General features: G+C 46.8%; 1 protein-coding gene across 1 annotated transcript in view; it reads left to right on the top strand.

Annotated features, from left to right (window-relative positions):
- Positions 1–16,110, top strand: part of SHROOM3 (shroom family member 3) — a 132,535-nt gene that overhangs the window by 30,747 nt on the left and 85,678 nt on the right. Inside the window, exon 2 of the mRNA XM_071744137.1 lies at positions 6,365–6,519. Within this exon, the coding sequence (XP_071600238.1) occupies positions 6,365–6,519 (155 nt within the window). The remainder of the gene's footprint in view (positions 1–6,364; positions 6,520–16,110) is intronic.

The following is a 16,110-nucleotide window of genomic DNA, read 5'->3' as shown; positions in this document are numbered from 1 at the left end:
AAGGACTGACTGAGGCAGCACAGCAGGGGAACAGGAGGGGGGGAAAGCCACAGGGAGCAGGAGTGATGTCTCCAGACAAGTCTTGGAAGCCCCAGTGAGGGATAAAAAGCCTTTCCCTCTGAGCAGCACCTACCTCCTGGCACCTGGAAATGGGGAAAGCAGCTCTGACAGCAGAATTTGCTGTCTTGGTCTCTTCAGCCCCCCAGGGAGGGCACAGCACTGGGGGAACCCTCTGCCACAGCCTAGACACTGAATTTTAGCCACTCCTGAGAATCCAGGCAGCATAATATATAAATAAATGCTTAGAGCATGAGCTGATGAATTCAGTGGAGGGGCAGGTGAGCTGATTTTGTCCTGTTAGGTAGAAAATAAATGAATCTGTCTGTTCCTCCACACACCCATGCTGCAAAGAAGCTGTGAGCTGTCTGTGACACTGGTGCAGCCCTGAGCTGGTGACTCTTCTCTGTCTGGAATCAATTACTGCTGAGTTTCTCTGCTGTTGATCAGGATGCTAAAATCAGAGCTGGTGACTGTCAGGGCCAACATGGGGAGTAGATGACCCTTTAAATTTGCTGTGGGGCCTCTCTGATGTAGTACCTGGGGATGCCAGAGGTGTTAGGCTGAAGTTCTCCGTGCTAGGTGTCTTGCTCCAAGCCAAGTAAGTATTTTCATTAACACATTTAAGCTGAATGTGGGAGAAAATACAGTTTTGCCCATGCTAAATAAAAGATTTAATTTTTTTTTAAGCATCAGAAAGATTTCATAGCAGTGCTAACCCTAAAAAATACCATAGTTTAATTTGTTCTTCTGCTGACTACAGTTCAGCCTCTCGAGGTCAGTTCTCTCACTGGGAACCTTATGTGACTACCTGGAATAAATTAGTCTCTCCACTGCTATGCTTTGTAATTGGGATCAGAAATGTTACTGTGGAACAATCCAGAGCACTATGAGAAAAAATCTCTTCCTTGCTTCCCTGCAGAATAAAACAATAACTAATTTGGAAACACTTTCTTTGGCTGGGAGTAAATGTCAATAGCTAAATTCTCACGAGAGCCATGTCTGCAGCAGGGATGGGGAAACCCAGCAGAGACCTGGCTCCAGGGGGAGACCTTTGACTTAACTATTTTTTTGATTGAATTGTCTTAACTGCTCTGTCACGCTGACAGGAGGTTGGGGACAATAGCCAGGAATTTCTGTCTGCTGCATGGGAACCAGTCCCTGCCCTGAGCTGTGACAGGGCATTAAGGCTGAATGAGGGGAGCAGCCCATTCTCTGCAGCCATTCAGCAGCTCTGCAGCTTGGATTTTAGGGTTGAGAGCCACCTCTGAACCCCACAGGGGCTTAAAAATCCCCATCTCCAGCACCAAGCCTGATTCAGTCAGCTGCGTGCTGAGTTTTCTGACCAAGCCAGACTTGGCCCAGTGAGCAGTGTGCGCTCTGAACTGGGTCCAGTTCACTACTGGTCTGGTGGGGCTGTGTAAATCCCAGTAAATAAAAGACCCCAGTCTCACATCTTTGATGTTCCAGTTGTGACCCTGAGAAGTGATTAAAACCTTGAGTGTTGAACTTGGAAACAAGCAGTCAGTTTTCCCTGTGTTTTGCCCCAAAGGCAGAGCTGGTTTAACCCTTTTCCCCAGGTTGCACCAGTGCTCATGTCCTTGTGAGGGACAGGGAAGAGCTGGAAATGCATCATGCCACTGAAAGGAATGCACATGGTTCCAGTGAAATATTTGAAATCAAAAGGTCCAAAGCAGAGAACATTTTACTGTGAGGCTTCTCCTGGGTGAGTCCCAGACTCCTTGCAGCAGAGGCAGCCACCTCCATCAGTTCTTTCATGGAGCAAAATTCTTTCCTCTCTCACCCTGTCAGTTCCTATAAAATCTTTTTTTTTGGCAGCTCAGGAATTCCGAGCAGCCACTTCCAGCAGCTCATTTGTGATGCTTCCCTTCCCATCATCATAATACCTGCCACAGAAAGGGCACTGCTTTGTCACTGCAATTGCTGCTGTTCTGTCAAACCCCAGCTATGCCACCTTCCTGTTTTTTCCAGAGCATTTCCCAGTGTCACTCAGCACACTGACCTGCTGGGGTAACTGCTTACAGTGCCCGTACATATTTCCTTCCTTGCTTCTTGCTTTTATTTTGAGAAGCTCCAGCAAGTAAGTTTTACACTTCAGGACTCACCATTCCTAATAGAAAGGCCACAAAGATGGATTAATCCATCTTAAAAACTACAGAGAGTTTGTTGTTACAAAAGCTCCTCAAAGAAAGGGAAAAGAGGAATAAAGAAAGAAACTTTGTTAAAATAATCAAGAAAGGATCTCAGTTAGACAGCATTCTCTGAACCTCCAGTAACCATAGCAAGCCCAACAAAGGACAGTGGTAATCAGCCTGGTGTATCCTTGGTGATCTGCTTAAGCAACTTCTTGCTTTTACAGTAAGCCAAAAAAAAGGGAGAACAGATGGGTTCAAAGTCTGCTGCAGGATCCACTGAATGACAAGAAGCCTCCTCTAGTGCAAGGAAATGGACTGGAGTGCTGATGCAAAGCAGGACTGGGGTGTCCTTTGGGCATGGGCCACCAGGAGGTGGGAAGAGCAGTGAGCAGGGGAGGCTTTGCTGCAGCAAACCTGAAGGGACTTGGGTTTGCATCAGCCCGAGGAGGCTACTGAAGCGTTTTGTAGTGGGTGTTTCAGGAGGGGCCAGCTTGGCAGGGCAGAGCTGCTTGGCTCCTGAAAGAGCCTGAAAGAATTGGTACATGGGTGGGAAAGAGAAGACAAGAAGGTGGTGTGAGGAGATGCTGAAATCACAGAGGTCTGATGGGATTTCAGGGGAATCAGGAACCATCCTGTAGGTGGTTGGTGGAACAACCTCTGGAAGGGGACAGGTCCCTGCTGAGTGGTTCTGCTTGGCAAGGACTCTGCCCAGGGTCAGGGCACTGAGTGAGGGATCCACAGAGATTCTGTGGGATCTGTGGGACTCTGAGGGTGGTGATGATCCAAACCTTGGCTCTGAGAGCTCGTACATCAAACAGCCAGGACAGAGCAGGGCAGTAGTGATTGTGTCTGGTTACAGGAGGGAAACTGAGGCACAGAAGGAGCCTGCCCTTGCATTTAGACAGCACTTTGACCCGATGGAGATTTGGGGTCAGCTGAAGACTTGCCTTCTTGTTTCCTCCCACCTGAGAGCCACAGGGTGAGGCAGTGCATCCCAGAGGCAGCAGGTGTTCTTGTCAATAGGCTGCCTGGGGGCTGGAGTTTGTTTGCTTTGCTGATAATTGTTACACCGGGGAGAGATAGAGCTTTGTGTTTACAGTGCTGCATGTTTTGTTTGAATCATTCAGCCCTTTCCTTGCAATATCACCACTCCTTAAACGCAAATATTTTCAGAGGAATTCAGAGAGAAGAAATGAATGTGGAAATGTGGAGCATCTGAGCCTTGCTTTGGGAGCCAGTGCCTTGTCTCTGGACTTTTGGTGGAAACCTGGGAGGCTTTTTGCCTCTTTTGACTCCCTGAGTGGCAGCACCAGGTCACAGGCCTGTTATGAATCATGGAATGGTTTGGGTTGAAAGGGACCTTAAAGCTCATCCAGTCCCAGCCCCCTGCATGGGCAGGGACACCTCCCACCAGCCCAGGTTGCTCCAAGCCCCATCCAACCTGGACTTGGACACTGCCAGGGATGGGGCAGCCACAGCTTCCTTGGGCAACCTATTCCAGTGTCTCACTGCTCTCAAATTAAAGAATTTCTTCCTAATGTCCAACCTCAATCTCCCCTCTTCAAGTTTTAAACATTTGCCCCTTGTCCTCTCACTCCACCCCTGTGTCAAAAGCCCTCCCCCAGCTTTCTTGTAGGTCTTGGAATGTCCTGGAATGGAATATTCCATGGAATATTCCATGTCCTGGAATATTTCCCTCCAGGAACTTTCATCCAAGGAAACCCAGGTAAATAGATGAGACAACTGCACGTAAGCAGTAGACAGCTGAGAAGGCTCATGGATTGTTAATAACTCTGTAAAGAACAAGAGATCAATCCTTATCTGCATTTACACTCTCTCTAGGTATGGAATACAGTATTGAAGCTGCTACCAAAAGCTTCTAGTGACAAAAAGTGGGTCTTGTTTTAGGCTTTGCTCATGGATTGGCTTTGGTTTTGGATTTGGCTCATGGTTTGAGAGCCCTTGGCATAGGCATAAGCTGGGATGTACCAGGATTTAAAGAACAGTCTCTTTCAGAACTGGTCATGCTGTTAGCAGCCTTATCAGAAGTATTGTGGGATTTAATCTTCCCTTAAAATCTTTGACTTCACTTTATTTATTATGGTGATTATGGAAGGATACAAATTTGCTTTTTCATTTAAATAAAAAGGAGGAAAAAAGAAATGTCAAACCAACAGGGTTGCAGAGAGAACCTTAAAGCAGTGATTCTGTGGAGTAAAAAAACCTAGAATATAGAATAGATATTTTGTTGATTTTTTTTGAAGTCAGGGTTCAAGGCAGCAGTCAATACCAATGCTCCAGATGAGTATCTCAGTCTTTGAAGTGGCTGCTCTTTGTTACAGGAGGTATTTTCCAAGAATGCCTTTTCTCCATTATATGTGATCTAACATAACAAAACCAAAAAAAATCCCTCCTGTTGACTATATCACAAGTTGATCTAAGCCATATATCCCCCTCTATTGTGTTCCATGGAAACCAGACCCACCTCTTTCCCTGCACAGCACCAACAAACGGGAGCAATACCACAGTTTTTTGTTTGTTATTTATTTATGGTGGCAGCAAGGTCTAATGTTTCATCTCTCACCCTTCCTGGTCATTGTGATACAAGGCTCTTTACATGAAATCTCATTCCTGTGGTTTTATCCATTCTTAAGAAGAAAAGAAAAAAACTCATTCATCACAGGAATGACTTCCTGGTAGGATGAATGACACTGATTTTTGCCTACCTTTGTAAGGGGTTCAGAGAATTTATTAGCTAATGTTTGTGGAAGTCAGATTTTAAGTGTGAGAAGATCCATGAGCCTGGAATACTATTGTTCAGAAGAACAGACCCACTTTGCCTGTGAGAAACACCAAAACCAATGTTCTGGTAAAAAACTGGGTACTACGTGTAGATGTGCTGAGTTACATGGCTGGGTTATGGCTCATTTACACTTTGCCTGGCATGGTTTGGATTGAAGTCACTGAGAGAAGTGTGCATGCAATTTCAGTGCTCAGAAAGTGCTACCCTGTGACCAGCAGCACTTCCCTTTGCCAGGTCAGGGTCTTTAATCCAGTTCAGACACATTTCCTTATCTCAATGTGATGTCTGGGAAGTTGGGGGCCTGAAGGAAGAGAGTACACTTCTGATGTGCCAAGAGATGTCATGGTTAAGTCTGGGCCACGTAACAATTGCTAACAGGCCATAGTTCTGTTGAACAGGGACTTCCAGGTACCTTGAATATCAGATTTTGTGGTTACAGGTTTTATAATAAAAGCTGTTCCTGTTGTACTCCAAACTGGTGGCACTCCCAAGGCTCCAGAACCTTAGGATTCCTGGAGCTTGAACCCGTCTGTAACCTTACCCTCTGCTGTGCTGGCATGTTCTGGCAGAGAGGGAGAGATTTAGTGCACAAGGCTGAGATTCATGGATTTGGGACCAAATTTTTATATCCTCTGCCTTGTCACTTGCTTCTCTGCAGACTTGGCATATCTCTGCTGGCACACTGATGGAGAAAAAGGACTACACCATGCATGTGATGGGCCATACAAAACAGGAGAGAGCTCTAGGATTCTCCTCCTGGCTTTGCCAAAGCATAGCCTTGAGCAGGCTGCTTCCTTTTTCATAAAATGACAATAATTTTCTCCCTTCCTTAAATCCATAGCTGGAAACCCTGCAGAGGTGCTGCAGTCAGTAACCACATACAGCTGTGTGCATCTGCTTTGTTGCTGACCAGTAGGCAAGAAGCTGTTGTGGCTCAGCCAGCTGCATCACCAGGAGGAGCTTGCACACTAAAATCACATCCATGCTCTCCTAATCCCAGTTCTGCCCTTGGGCTTGTGCCTGGGTGCTCTGATCAGGAAGTGTTCCATGGCCCTCTTACTGCTTCCAAACACCAGAGACTTTTCAGGCTCATTCAAAACAAGGTTTTTTGGCAGAATTATTTTGGCTGCTGATCCCCAGCTTCCATCTTTGTGAAAGGCAGTGGAGGGGAGCACAGACCTTTGGGGAAGCCTGCTGGCAAAGGGAGCCAGTGCTGTTTCTCAGACAGGAGCTGAGTTTGGGGCTGGCAGCCTTAATTCCTTCACCAGAAGTGCTGTCTGTGACAGCCAAAGGGTGTGATCCAGGCACTTCTCACCGTTGCTTGCTCCTCTCTCTCTCTCCTGTGCAGGTCGAGGAGGGGGGTAAGGCAGACTCCCTGCCCTCCAAGCTGCAGGCTGGGGATGAAGTGGTGAACATCAACGAGGTGGAGCTGAGCAGCTCCAGGAGAGAGGCCATCTCCCTGGTCAAGGGCTCCTACAAGAAGCTGAAGCTCATTGTCCGCAGGTAGGAAAGCTCCAGCACCCCTTCCCTCCCTCTCTCCTGCCCTGCAGGCTCTCACAGCCATTCCCCTCACATCTTCAGCTGAAAGCCTGTGGCTTCTGACAAATGCCTTGTTTTAAACACACAGGCCTGAGCCTCTTGGCTCTTTTCAGCTAATATTTCTACAACTCCTTTGTCACTGATACATCCAAGCACATGAAATCCGTAACCAAATGTCTTCCAGTGCTTCCCTGCCACTTGACACTCCCAAGATTTACAAGCAGTCCCATCTTCAGAGTGCTGGAGGCTTTGTGAAAGGGTGGCAGTTCTGTACACAGCTCTTGCCTCACTTTCTGCATGGTGTCACTGTTGTGTGGCAGCAGAAAGGTTTCCACTGCCACCAGCAAGGTTTGGAGCTGCTTCATGTTCTGCAGGTGAGTGGCTGTGCTCACTGAGAGCACTCTGACCAATGTTGTACTCAGGATGGGATCCAGGGGAAGAGCAGCCACTTCACCTCCACCTAGCCCTGAATGAGTGGTCTTTCATGTGTTCTGTGTCACTGTCATCACCCTGGCTGTCCCAGGCCTTGTAAATGGTAATGAGTTAGTGATGCCAGCATGCTGGGGTTGAGGCTGTGCTGAGCATAACTCAGCTATGCAAATTGTGCTGATCCTCTTTGTGACAGGAATAATAAACATGGTTGTCTTAGGGGCAGGACAGAGAACTTGAATCTTGATGCACATTCTGAATCAGACATTTCTGGGTCTGGAATTTGTTGTTGTTGTTGGTTGGTTTGTTTGGTTTTTTTAAAGATCTTAATACATATGTTTCCTGCATGCTTTTACTATGGACATGTCCAAGCCCTTTTTTCTCTGTCAGTTCAGTGACAGCTGGTATCACTTGATGAAGTGCTCTGTCCTCAATTTTTATACTTAACCAGAAAGGAATCTGGGTCAAGATCAGGACAGTTAAGGAGCTGTTACTAGCCAAACAAAAAGTGCCAGCTTGGGTCACTAAGCTGGAGCAAGTGACTAACATCTGAGCAGTGATGTCCAACTAGTGCATGTATGAACAACTCCTGCTCTCTGGAGGATCTTCCCTGCTTTTTCTGGCTAAATTCTGTGGTTTAATAAAGCACCTTTAGGTACTGACAAAGACCTTGTGCCAAATTCTGGGTATTCATATACAGAACTGTTCAGTGGTTTGTGTAGCTGTTGGGAAGGTTATTTGCAAAAGTAGTTCACTGCAATTTGAGTGTTTTCCAAAATTAAATGGCTTTTTTTAAGGCCCATGTAGATTGTAGTCCAACTGTGTGGACTGAACACCATGTTTAATTCAGACCAGCTTAGCAAAATTATAAAAGTAGAACCCTTTTGTCAGAGGTTAATCTCAATAAGCTGAGATGAACCAGTAAAATGACTGGTTCTGTTTTGTGCAGAGAATTGTTTCTGTCATTTGATCTACCCACCTAAGAGATAAAAAGAAAAGGGTAGAGAAAAGGACAGACAAGAAGAGCCAGGAGTCCCTTTGCAGTTGTTTCATCCCAGACTTCTTCCTCTCCACTTCCCTTTGATACTCTCATGAGCCACATTCCTCTGGTGGGCACTAACCTGCCTCTGTTGTGGGAAGCCCTTTGGCAGCCTGCAAACTGGAAAAAAGTACCTTGGGGAGATCAGTTCCTGTGTCTCTCAAACTGGAGGCCTGGAGTGGATAAGCTCTGTGTGCCTGGGTGTGTGTGCACACACACAGTAGGATGAGAGGAAATGGTGGAAGTTGTGCCAGGGGAGGATTAGGTTGGATATTAGGAAAAATTTCTTCACTGCAAGAGTGGTGAGAGATTGGAATGGGCTGCCCAGGGAGGTGGTGGAGTCACCATCCCTGGAGGTGTTCAAGAAACACTTGGATGTGCAGCTTCAGGAGATGGTTTGGTGGTTGTGGGAGTTGGATTGAGGTTGGACTCCATCTTAAAGGTCTTTTCCAACCTTGATGATTCAGTGATTGTGTTCTGTGACACACACAAGCACACGTGTGTGTAAGCATGTGTGTCTTTGCACTCGAGCTCAGCAGTGTCACAGCCAGGCCAAATTTCAGCAGGTTCTGGTATTTCCTTGGGAGAGAACTGCCTGAATCATAGAGCCCTATCTCTTGGAAAGCTTTGAGGCCTCTTTCTTCAAGCTAAAAGAGCAAATGAGCAACTCTTTCACTTCCTTGACTGGTTTTCCACATGAATTAGGAATCATGAGAGTCAGAGCCATCCTGATGGGCACCACTCACATGCTTCTCATTACAGCAATGTTACTGACAGAGGAGTTGATCCACCTCTGAAAAGTTGACAATCAGCCTGCAGTGGTTTATATTCCAAAATTACATTCACAGTGTAACATAATAGTTTCTTCTCCCTTATTTTTTACGTTCCCAGGACCTTTTCACCTTTTCATCTCCTTTCTAATGAGTATGCAAAGGTATTTGATGTTTTCCTGCTTTGGAATACTGTAGTGAACTTGAAGAAAATTTGGTTTGGAGCCTTTCATGCTTTCATTTCATCACCACTAGAAAGATCAAGCACGATAACTTTAAGAGGTATTACATTCACATACTATTCCCTTGCCAAGGTACTTTAAGCCCTTTGTGCACACTTAAAGCTCAGTGACAATCCATAAACTTAGAACTAAAAAACTGCAATTACGAGCTAAGAGGCCAACCCTCAGTGCAGGTAATCTGACACAGTCCCAGCTGGCCCTGCAGTGCTGGCATGAAAGCAGCAAAAGAACAAAAATGTGAGGTCCTGACTGCTTTTTGGACAGCGAGTCAGAAGTTTTTCTGAATTCTCTCCATCACTAAAGTGGCAAGACTCAGCACTTTGGCCAGCTGGTGCAAGGTAGAAGGCAATTTTTATTCTCCAGCACTAGAGGGAAAATGGATGAGAAGGGATAAAAGAAGGATCCCAGAGGAGATTGCTGAGAAAGAGGAAAGGGGAAAGTGAATTTCCCACAGCATGAAATGAGATGTGGAAAGATGCAAAAGAAAGCAAAGCAAAGCTGCTCAGTGCAGAGCCTGAGGCCCAGAGAGCCTTCATCTCAGCTAGGGGCATGCTGCTGGGCAGGCAGCAGATCTGTGTGATCAGATGTGAACAAACAAAGGGTTGTAACCCAGGGGTGAGGAAAAGCTCCAGTACCAAGGCTGTGCAGACTGTCTTTACCCCAGACATGAGGAGGTTAGCCACTGGGACTGGTAAAAGCAGCACACCTGTGCTTCCCTCTTGGGATTGTTTGGGGCAAGAAGAAGATGATGGTTTGCAGTACTGCATCATCTGAAAATAAATTATTTCTGGAGTGCTTGGCTGATTTTTGTAAATTGACCATAATGATTTAATGGAAGTGGATCTGAAAACTCAATTTTTAGCCTGTGATATCAGTACTGATGACAGCTCTTGCTTAGGGAGGGACACAAACTCAGGCTGACATGGACTTTACCCCTTAAAAGTCCTATGCAAACAACAGCAAAGTCTGCTTGGTGTATGTAGTTTTGGTTCTTTCCAAACCATATTCAAGGTCAGCATGTTTTCGAAGGTTTGATTCTTTGTTTTTCCAAATAAAAACCCAGGAGCTCTCCATAGCAGTGTGACAGTGACACCAGGCATCACACTGGACAGAAAGAGCAGGGTTTTTTTTAATTCAGATGTATTGTGGTGAGACAAGGAGGACCTACAGAATGCATTTTACCCCTTTTTGTGCAGCCCACGTAGCATACTCAGACTGCTATTTAATCTTGGTTTTTATTTTGGGACAAAGGTAAGCTTTCAGTTCTGGTGGCAGCAGAGAGAGCCCCTGCTTGTGGTACTAAAGAGAACTTGATGTTCAGCACCTTGCTGGGTCTGGAGGCAGGCTGAGGCTCTGCTGGGTTATTGCCCCTGGAATGGCAGCTGCAAAGCTCAGCACTGCTGCCCCAGTGTCAGGCTGCATCAGGCTGATGTTGGGAACAGAGGAATAGAGTGGGAATAGTTATAGTGAAGGGACTGTCAGGGGAAAATCAGACAAAATTCAGTATGAGAAGCAAGGCTAAAATAAATGGAGATGAGAAAAATTACCTATCTCACAAGGGTGCTTAATAAATATGAGTGGTTATAAATAAAGAAATGCTGAGGCTTCACACCTCATTGTGCTGGAGCCAGAACAAGCTGGGGTAAAACTAGCTTGCATCCCAAGGAATTACAGAGCCTGCTTGAGTGTACCTTGGGTGCACTTTCCAGTCCCTGCTAGGTTGAATTCTGATTTCCTTCCCCCCATGCCCTGCTGCCAGTATGTTCTGTGTGCTTGCCACTGGCAAGGGAGATGGAGCTTCCTGGTCTCTTCTGGTCCTTCTTCTGCCATCTGATACATAAAACATTTAGAATTACACAACAAAATTACCTGTTTTCTCCTTCCCTGCTTTTTAATATAGGGCTTTTCAGGACATTTTCCTCTGCTGGCCTAGAAGAAAGCACATTCATTTTATTCTGATGTGTTTCATACCTGAGCAACCAGAGCATAGCACTGCTGGAGTGCTCAGTCCTGCCAGGCAGCTCCTGGGTAAACAGAGAGAGTGAGGGGAGCAGCTTTGGAAATGGGCACTGGGCAAAGAGACAAGAGAGCCTTGTGCTACAGGGAAGGAGAACCCAGCACCAGCCCCTGGTGCCAGCCAAGAAACTGGGTGCTCAGGGGAGAGGGCTCCTCAAGTGGTTCCCAGCAGAGCCTGCAGGATATGTCAGCAGTGCTGGTACCAGCAGAACCAGTCTCATCAAACCTGAGGAATCTGCAGGCTGATGCTGGGGAGATGTTTTTGCTCCTGGGCTGCCAGACTGGGCACAGTAAGTGTGAATCACACTGAGGAGCTGGAGAGACCAGTTTGATTCATTTTCTAACAGGTTTCTCTTCTGTCCTCAGCAGACTACCTTAGGGAGTTTCTGATCCTCAGTTGATCTTTAACCATCTGGAGGAGACTGGAAGCTAAAATAAGCTAAATAAAGCTTAGTTTAAGTGTGAAAGATGGGTTATTTCATCCAGCTTGGGTTTTTTCTGTCAAAGGCTCTCCAACTTCAGTATCTATGCAGAGTTGGGTGCAATTAAAAAAGGGCTCAGGCCTTGGCAGTGGTATCAGTTCCATCTTATTGTGCTGAGCACACTTGTATTGGCTGAAGATAAGGCTCAAAACGTGGGCATTGCCTTGTCTGCTTTACAGCAACCAGTGGCCTACAGCAGTTGCCAAAAATAGACTTGTGCACAGGTCAGTAAGCAAGAATGGCTGTCAGAGCATCACACTGTTTACACACTTTTACACTGGACTTGGTGGTAAGAGCAGCAATTAGATCACTGAGGCATGATGGCAAATGGAGCTGCTCTGCAAATACCACACTGAAGGGAACCAGAGTTGGAGGGACAACAACTCTGAGACCTTTCTAACACAATCTTGAACCAAACCTCCTGCAGCCTTTCCTCAGAGCTGCTCTGGCACCCACTGCTGCCTGGTGCAAGCACCAAGTGATCCTTGTGAGATGACAGTGAAGTGAGGTTGCCACCAGCAGTCTGCTCCATGTTCTCAGTGGGTGCAAAGCATCCATGGACTGGATGGAGTTTGGATGAGTTACCTCAGGTCAGAATTGGGTGTTTTGATTCCTTAAACTGTTGGATCCAGCATCAGTTTTGGCTAAGGAATGCAAAGCTCTATTAAACTTTGTTAGTGGAGAAAGAAGAATTTTTTGCAGAGAATTAACCAATGTTTTAGGCCCTTACTCTTTACATGCTGACATGCAGGAGTCCTGCAGAGCTTTTCTGGGATCCTTGTTTTAGGGTCTAGGCCAGCACATAGGTTTTGCCTGGGGCTGTGAGACATTTGCAGAGGCAGTGAGACTGCCTGAAGCATGAATCTCCACAGAGCTGTGCTTGACAGAAAAACTGCATCCCCCAAAGGTGCAAAACGTGTGTTCTCAGCATCTATGTGCTCAGACATACTTAGTATTACTGATTTGGCAATAAAACATTATATCAAACCTCAAGTACATTCAGTTCCTGTAGCATGGAACCATCTTGTTGCACTCCTGGGGCTCAAGGCATGCAAGTTTGGTGCTTCTGAGAGCACCTTGTTCCCATCTGATGTTTGGGGCTTGGTGCTGGGCATCATCACTGAGATAGATACTACAGCTCTGCTCCTGATCCCTACTCTCAGCTTTACTCACAGCTTTACCTGTCCCAGCTCTCCTGGTGTGTTTCATGGAGAGGGAAGGACATTTGGCTGCAGTATCTCTCATTTTCTGGGGCAGCTCTGCAGTGAGGTGTAAGTAAACCAAGAGATCCCACCATAGGAAAGATCAGTATTCAAGGCAGATGATTTTCTGCTTTCAGGGTCAGCAGTTGGAGGTTTGTGTCTGCCTCAAGCTCAGCAGTGCCTGCAGTTCTTTTCCATCTCAAAGAGCTGTGGACTAAAAATACAAATCAAATAAAGGAGAGGGGATAGAAAACGTTATCCTCATTTCCCTGTTGTGCTAAAGACTGTACAAAAAGAAGGGATTAATCTTATCCTTGTCTATAACTGTAATCTCCATGTTCATTTTCATGCTTCCCTAGGGATTCCTTGGGTTATTCAGCTTATTCTCTTGGCACATCCTTGTCCCCAGGCCCCCTTGTCTGAACGAGGAGACCTGAGCAGCTGTAGCCCTGAGAGTGGGAGTGTCAGAGCTAAGCCAGGCTCTGAGCAGGCTGAGAATTCACCCAGGATACACCCCCTGGGTACACCAGTCCTGTGGCAGAGGAAAACCTGCTGCTCTGTGCCAGGGGCTGCCCTGTCACCTGCTGGGGCTGGGATGACATGTCATAGAATCCCAGAATCCCAGAGTGCCAGGGTGGAAGGGACCTCAAGGATCCCCTGCTCCAACCCTTCTGATATTATTGTTTATCTGAGATCTCTCAGCACCCCAGAGAGCTGAGACTTCAAACTTTCCAAAGTGGGGGAATCCCCCCCTTCCCCTGGGAGACCATTCCAAGGTCTGACTGTCCTCATGGGGAAAAATTTCCCTCTTGTGTCCCATGGGAATCTCCCCAGGAGCACCTTGTGCCCATTGCCCCTTGTCCTGTCCAGGTGACTCCTTGTGACCCATGGGAGTCTCCAGCTGATTTGTGGCCCCCTTTAAGTTCTGGAACATCACAATAAGGTCTCCCCTGAGCCTTCTCTTCTCAAGGCTGAACAGACCCAGTTTCTCAGCCTCTCCTTGTATGCCAGGTGCTCCACTCCTCTGATCATCCTCGTAGCTCTTCTCTGGACCTTTTTGTACAGCAGGGATCAAAACTGGATGCAATGCTCTGGGTGGATACAATATTCCAGGACATTAGACATGCAGGTGGATTTGTCCTGCTCTTTTCCTCTTCCTGCTGTGTCTGCTTGCAGGTGATGTCAGGGAGAAGGTGCTGGGCTACATGGGCTTTCCTCAGCCACAGCAGGGCCAGTGTTGTGTTTTCAGACAAACCTGGTTCAAGTCAACTCATTTAAAGACCTCTGTGGCAAGATCAGGAATTAAACCCAAGCAACCAATATACTTACACTTATGCCATAGGTGGGGTTTTTTGGTTTGGTTTGGTTTGGTTTGGTTTTTTGGCAGCAAATTGCTATAACTAAGGCTTTAAAAAAATCCCAAATAAACAAAAAAAACCAACCTAAAGGAATCAAACCATCTTCCACTCTATCTGATAAATGACCCCATGGAAGTGTGGAAGTGTGGGAGGAAGGTGTCAGTACAACTGACAGTACCACTGACATCTGAGGCTCAGAGCTGACTCAAGGCCATGGAAACTGATGGGAAGATTCCCAGAGGCTGGGAGAGGCTTTGGCTCAGCCCCTCCCTGAGCAGTGATTCCCCTCAGTCAGAGGAGGAATGGGCTGTTCCTGGAGAGAGGGGAAGCTGCTGGCATGTCTACAGCCAGACAAGTGCCAGCACATTTCTTCAGAGAACTCTGTGCACTAATCCTTCCCTCTCATGACACACTAATGTAATTTTGGGTAGCATTTGACAGCACGCCAAAAAATTGCATTGAATAAATCCAGGTTTTGTGAATGAAGTTAATTAGAATAGGTGTTGGCTCAAAACCCATTCTGTAGCAGTGCAGGAGCACGTTTCCAGAGAGCTCCTATGCCACGTGGATAGTTTTTATTCAGTGGTGCTGACTGGGGGAATGGGGAAAGGGGAGATCTACTGACCATGGAAGTTTTAGGGCTGGCAGCTGGAGAGGCCAGAGCTGGCACTAGCCCTGGCAGAGGGCTGGCAGGGTGCTCTGGTGGCTAGCACTGGCCCATGTTCAGTTGGCAGCTCCTCCACGTCTCCTTGTTTCTCAGCTCCTCTTCTGGCAGGTGTCACAGGTGCTCTGCTGTGGGACAGGGAGGGAGTCCTTGAAATTTTCTCTTTTTCCCCCTCTGGAACAATAAGCCTTCAGCTGATGCCTTACATGACCAGACAGCTCCTCAGCTGGTGCTCATGGGTGCCACCAGCCAGAGCCCATCAGGATCCTGCCCCTCTGTCTCTGCAGCCTCTTCCCAGGTAAGGACAGGCTTGAAAATTTCCTTGTGTGCTGGGTCAAACTGGGAAGGGTTTAACGACCTCAATAATCAGTATGTTCATTAGAGGAGTTTTCTGAGCCTTCATCAAAATGTTTGCAGTTCCTATCTTCTTAGGAAGGGTCAGTGAAACACAGGGCAGACAGCTAAGAGTTGAACAGAATTTAATTTTGAAATCTCTGGCAACAGGCTTACTGTCTAGGATTTAATTAGCTCCAGCTTAGGGCTGACAGGCTTTTAGGAAATTTCCCACAGTGAGTAGCAAGTGTGAAGAAGACCTAGATACAATTTTAGGGAGAAAAAAAAGGAAAAAGAAAAAAAAAAGATTTAGGCCACTGATGGGGACAGTGGGAAAATACCTTGGGAAATATCTTGGGAAAACATCTGCTCTCACCCTCTCCATCTGCATTAGTTTGCCTTCTCCAGGCAAAAAATAATCAAACTGGGGGTTGATTTTTCAGAAAGTGACACTGGAAAAGCTGGGAAATCTTCGCCAGCACCACGCAAAAGTGCTTTTTTTTTTTTAATATTTTTTTTGTGTGTGAATCTCCTCCTTTTGGATTTTCCTGAGGATTAGGTCTGTGCAGGATCAGATCACGGGAGGATGAGAAGTGGGACAAACAGGAGTGGGTGCTCTGCCTGCCCTCAGGCAGAGGGCATGAGAACATGATGAAATTCAACAGGGGGAAGTGTAGAGTTTTGCATTTGGGGAAGAACAACACGATGTCCCAGTATAGGTTGGGGGCTGAGCTGCTGGAGAGCAGTGTAGGTGAAAGAGACCTGGGGGTCCTGGTAGACAAGAAGATGCCCATGAGCCAGCAATGTGCCCTTGTGGCCAAGAAGGCCAATGGCATCCTGGGGTGCATTAGAAAGGGGGTGGTTAGTAGGTCAAGAGAGGTTCTCCTCCCCCTCTATTCTGCATTGGTGAGGCCACACCTGGAGTATTGTGTCCAGTTCTGGGCCCCTCAGTTCAAGAAGGACAGGGAAGTGCTTGAAAGAGTCCAGCACAGAGCTACTGAGATGATGAAGGGAGTGGAA

This window comes from Heliangelus exortis, chromosome 4, assembly GCF_036169615.1.
Source record: "Heliangelus exortis chromosome 4, bHelExo1.hap1, whole genome shotgun sequence".
NCBI lineage: Eukaryota > Metazoa > Chordata > Aves > Apodiformes > Trochilidae > Heliangelus > Heliangelus exortis.
The sequence above is the reverse complement of the archived record's forward strand: the minus strand, read 5'-3'. Positions and strand labels throughout refer to the sequence as shown.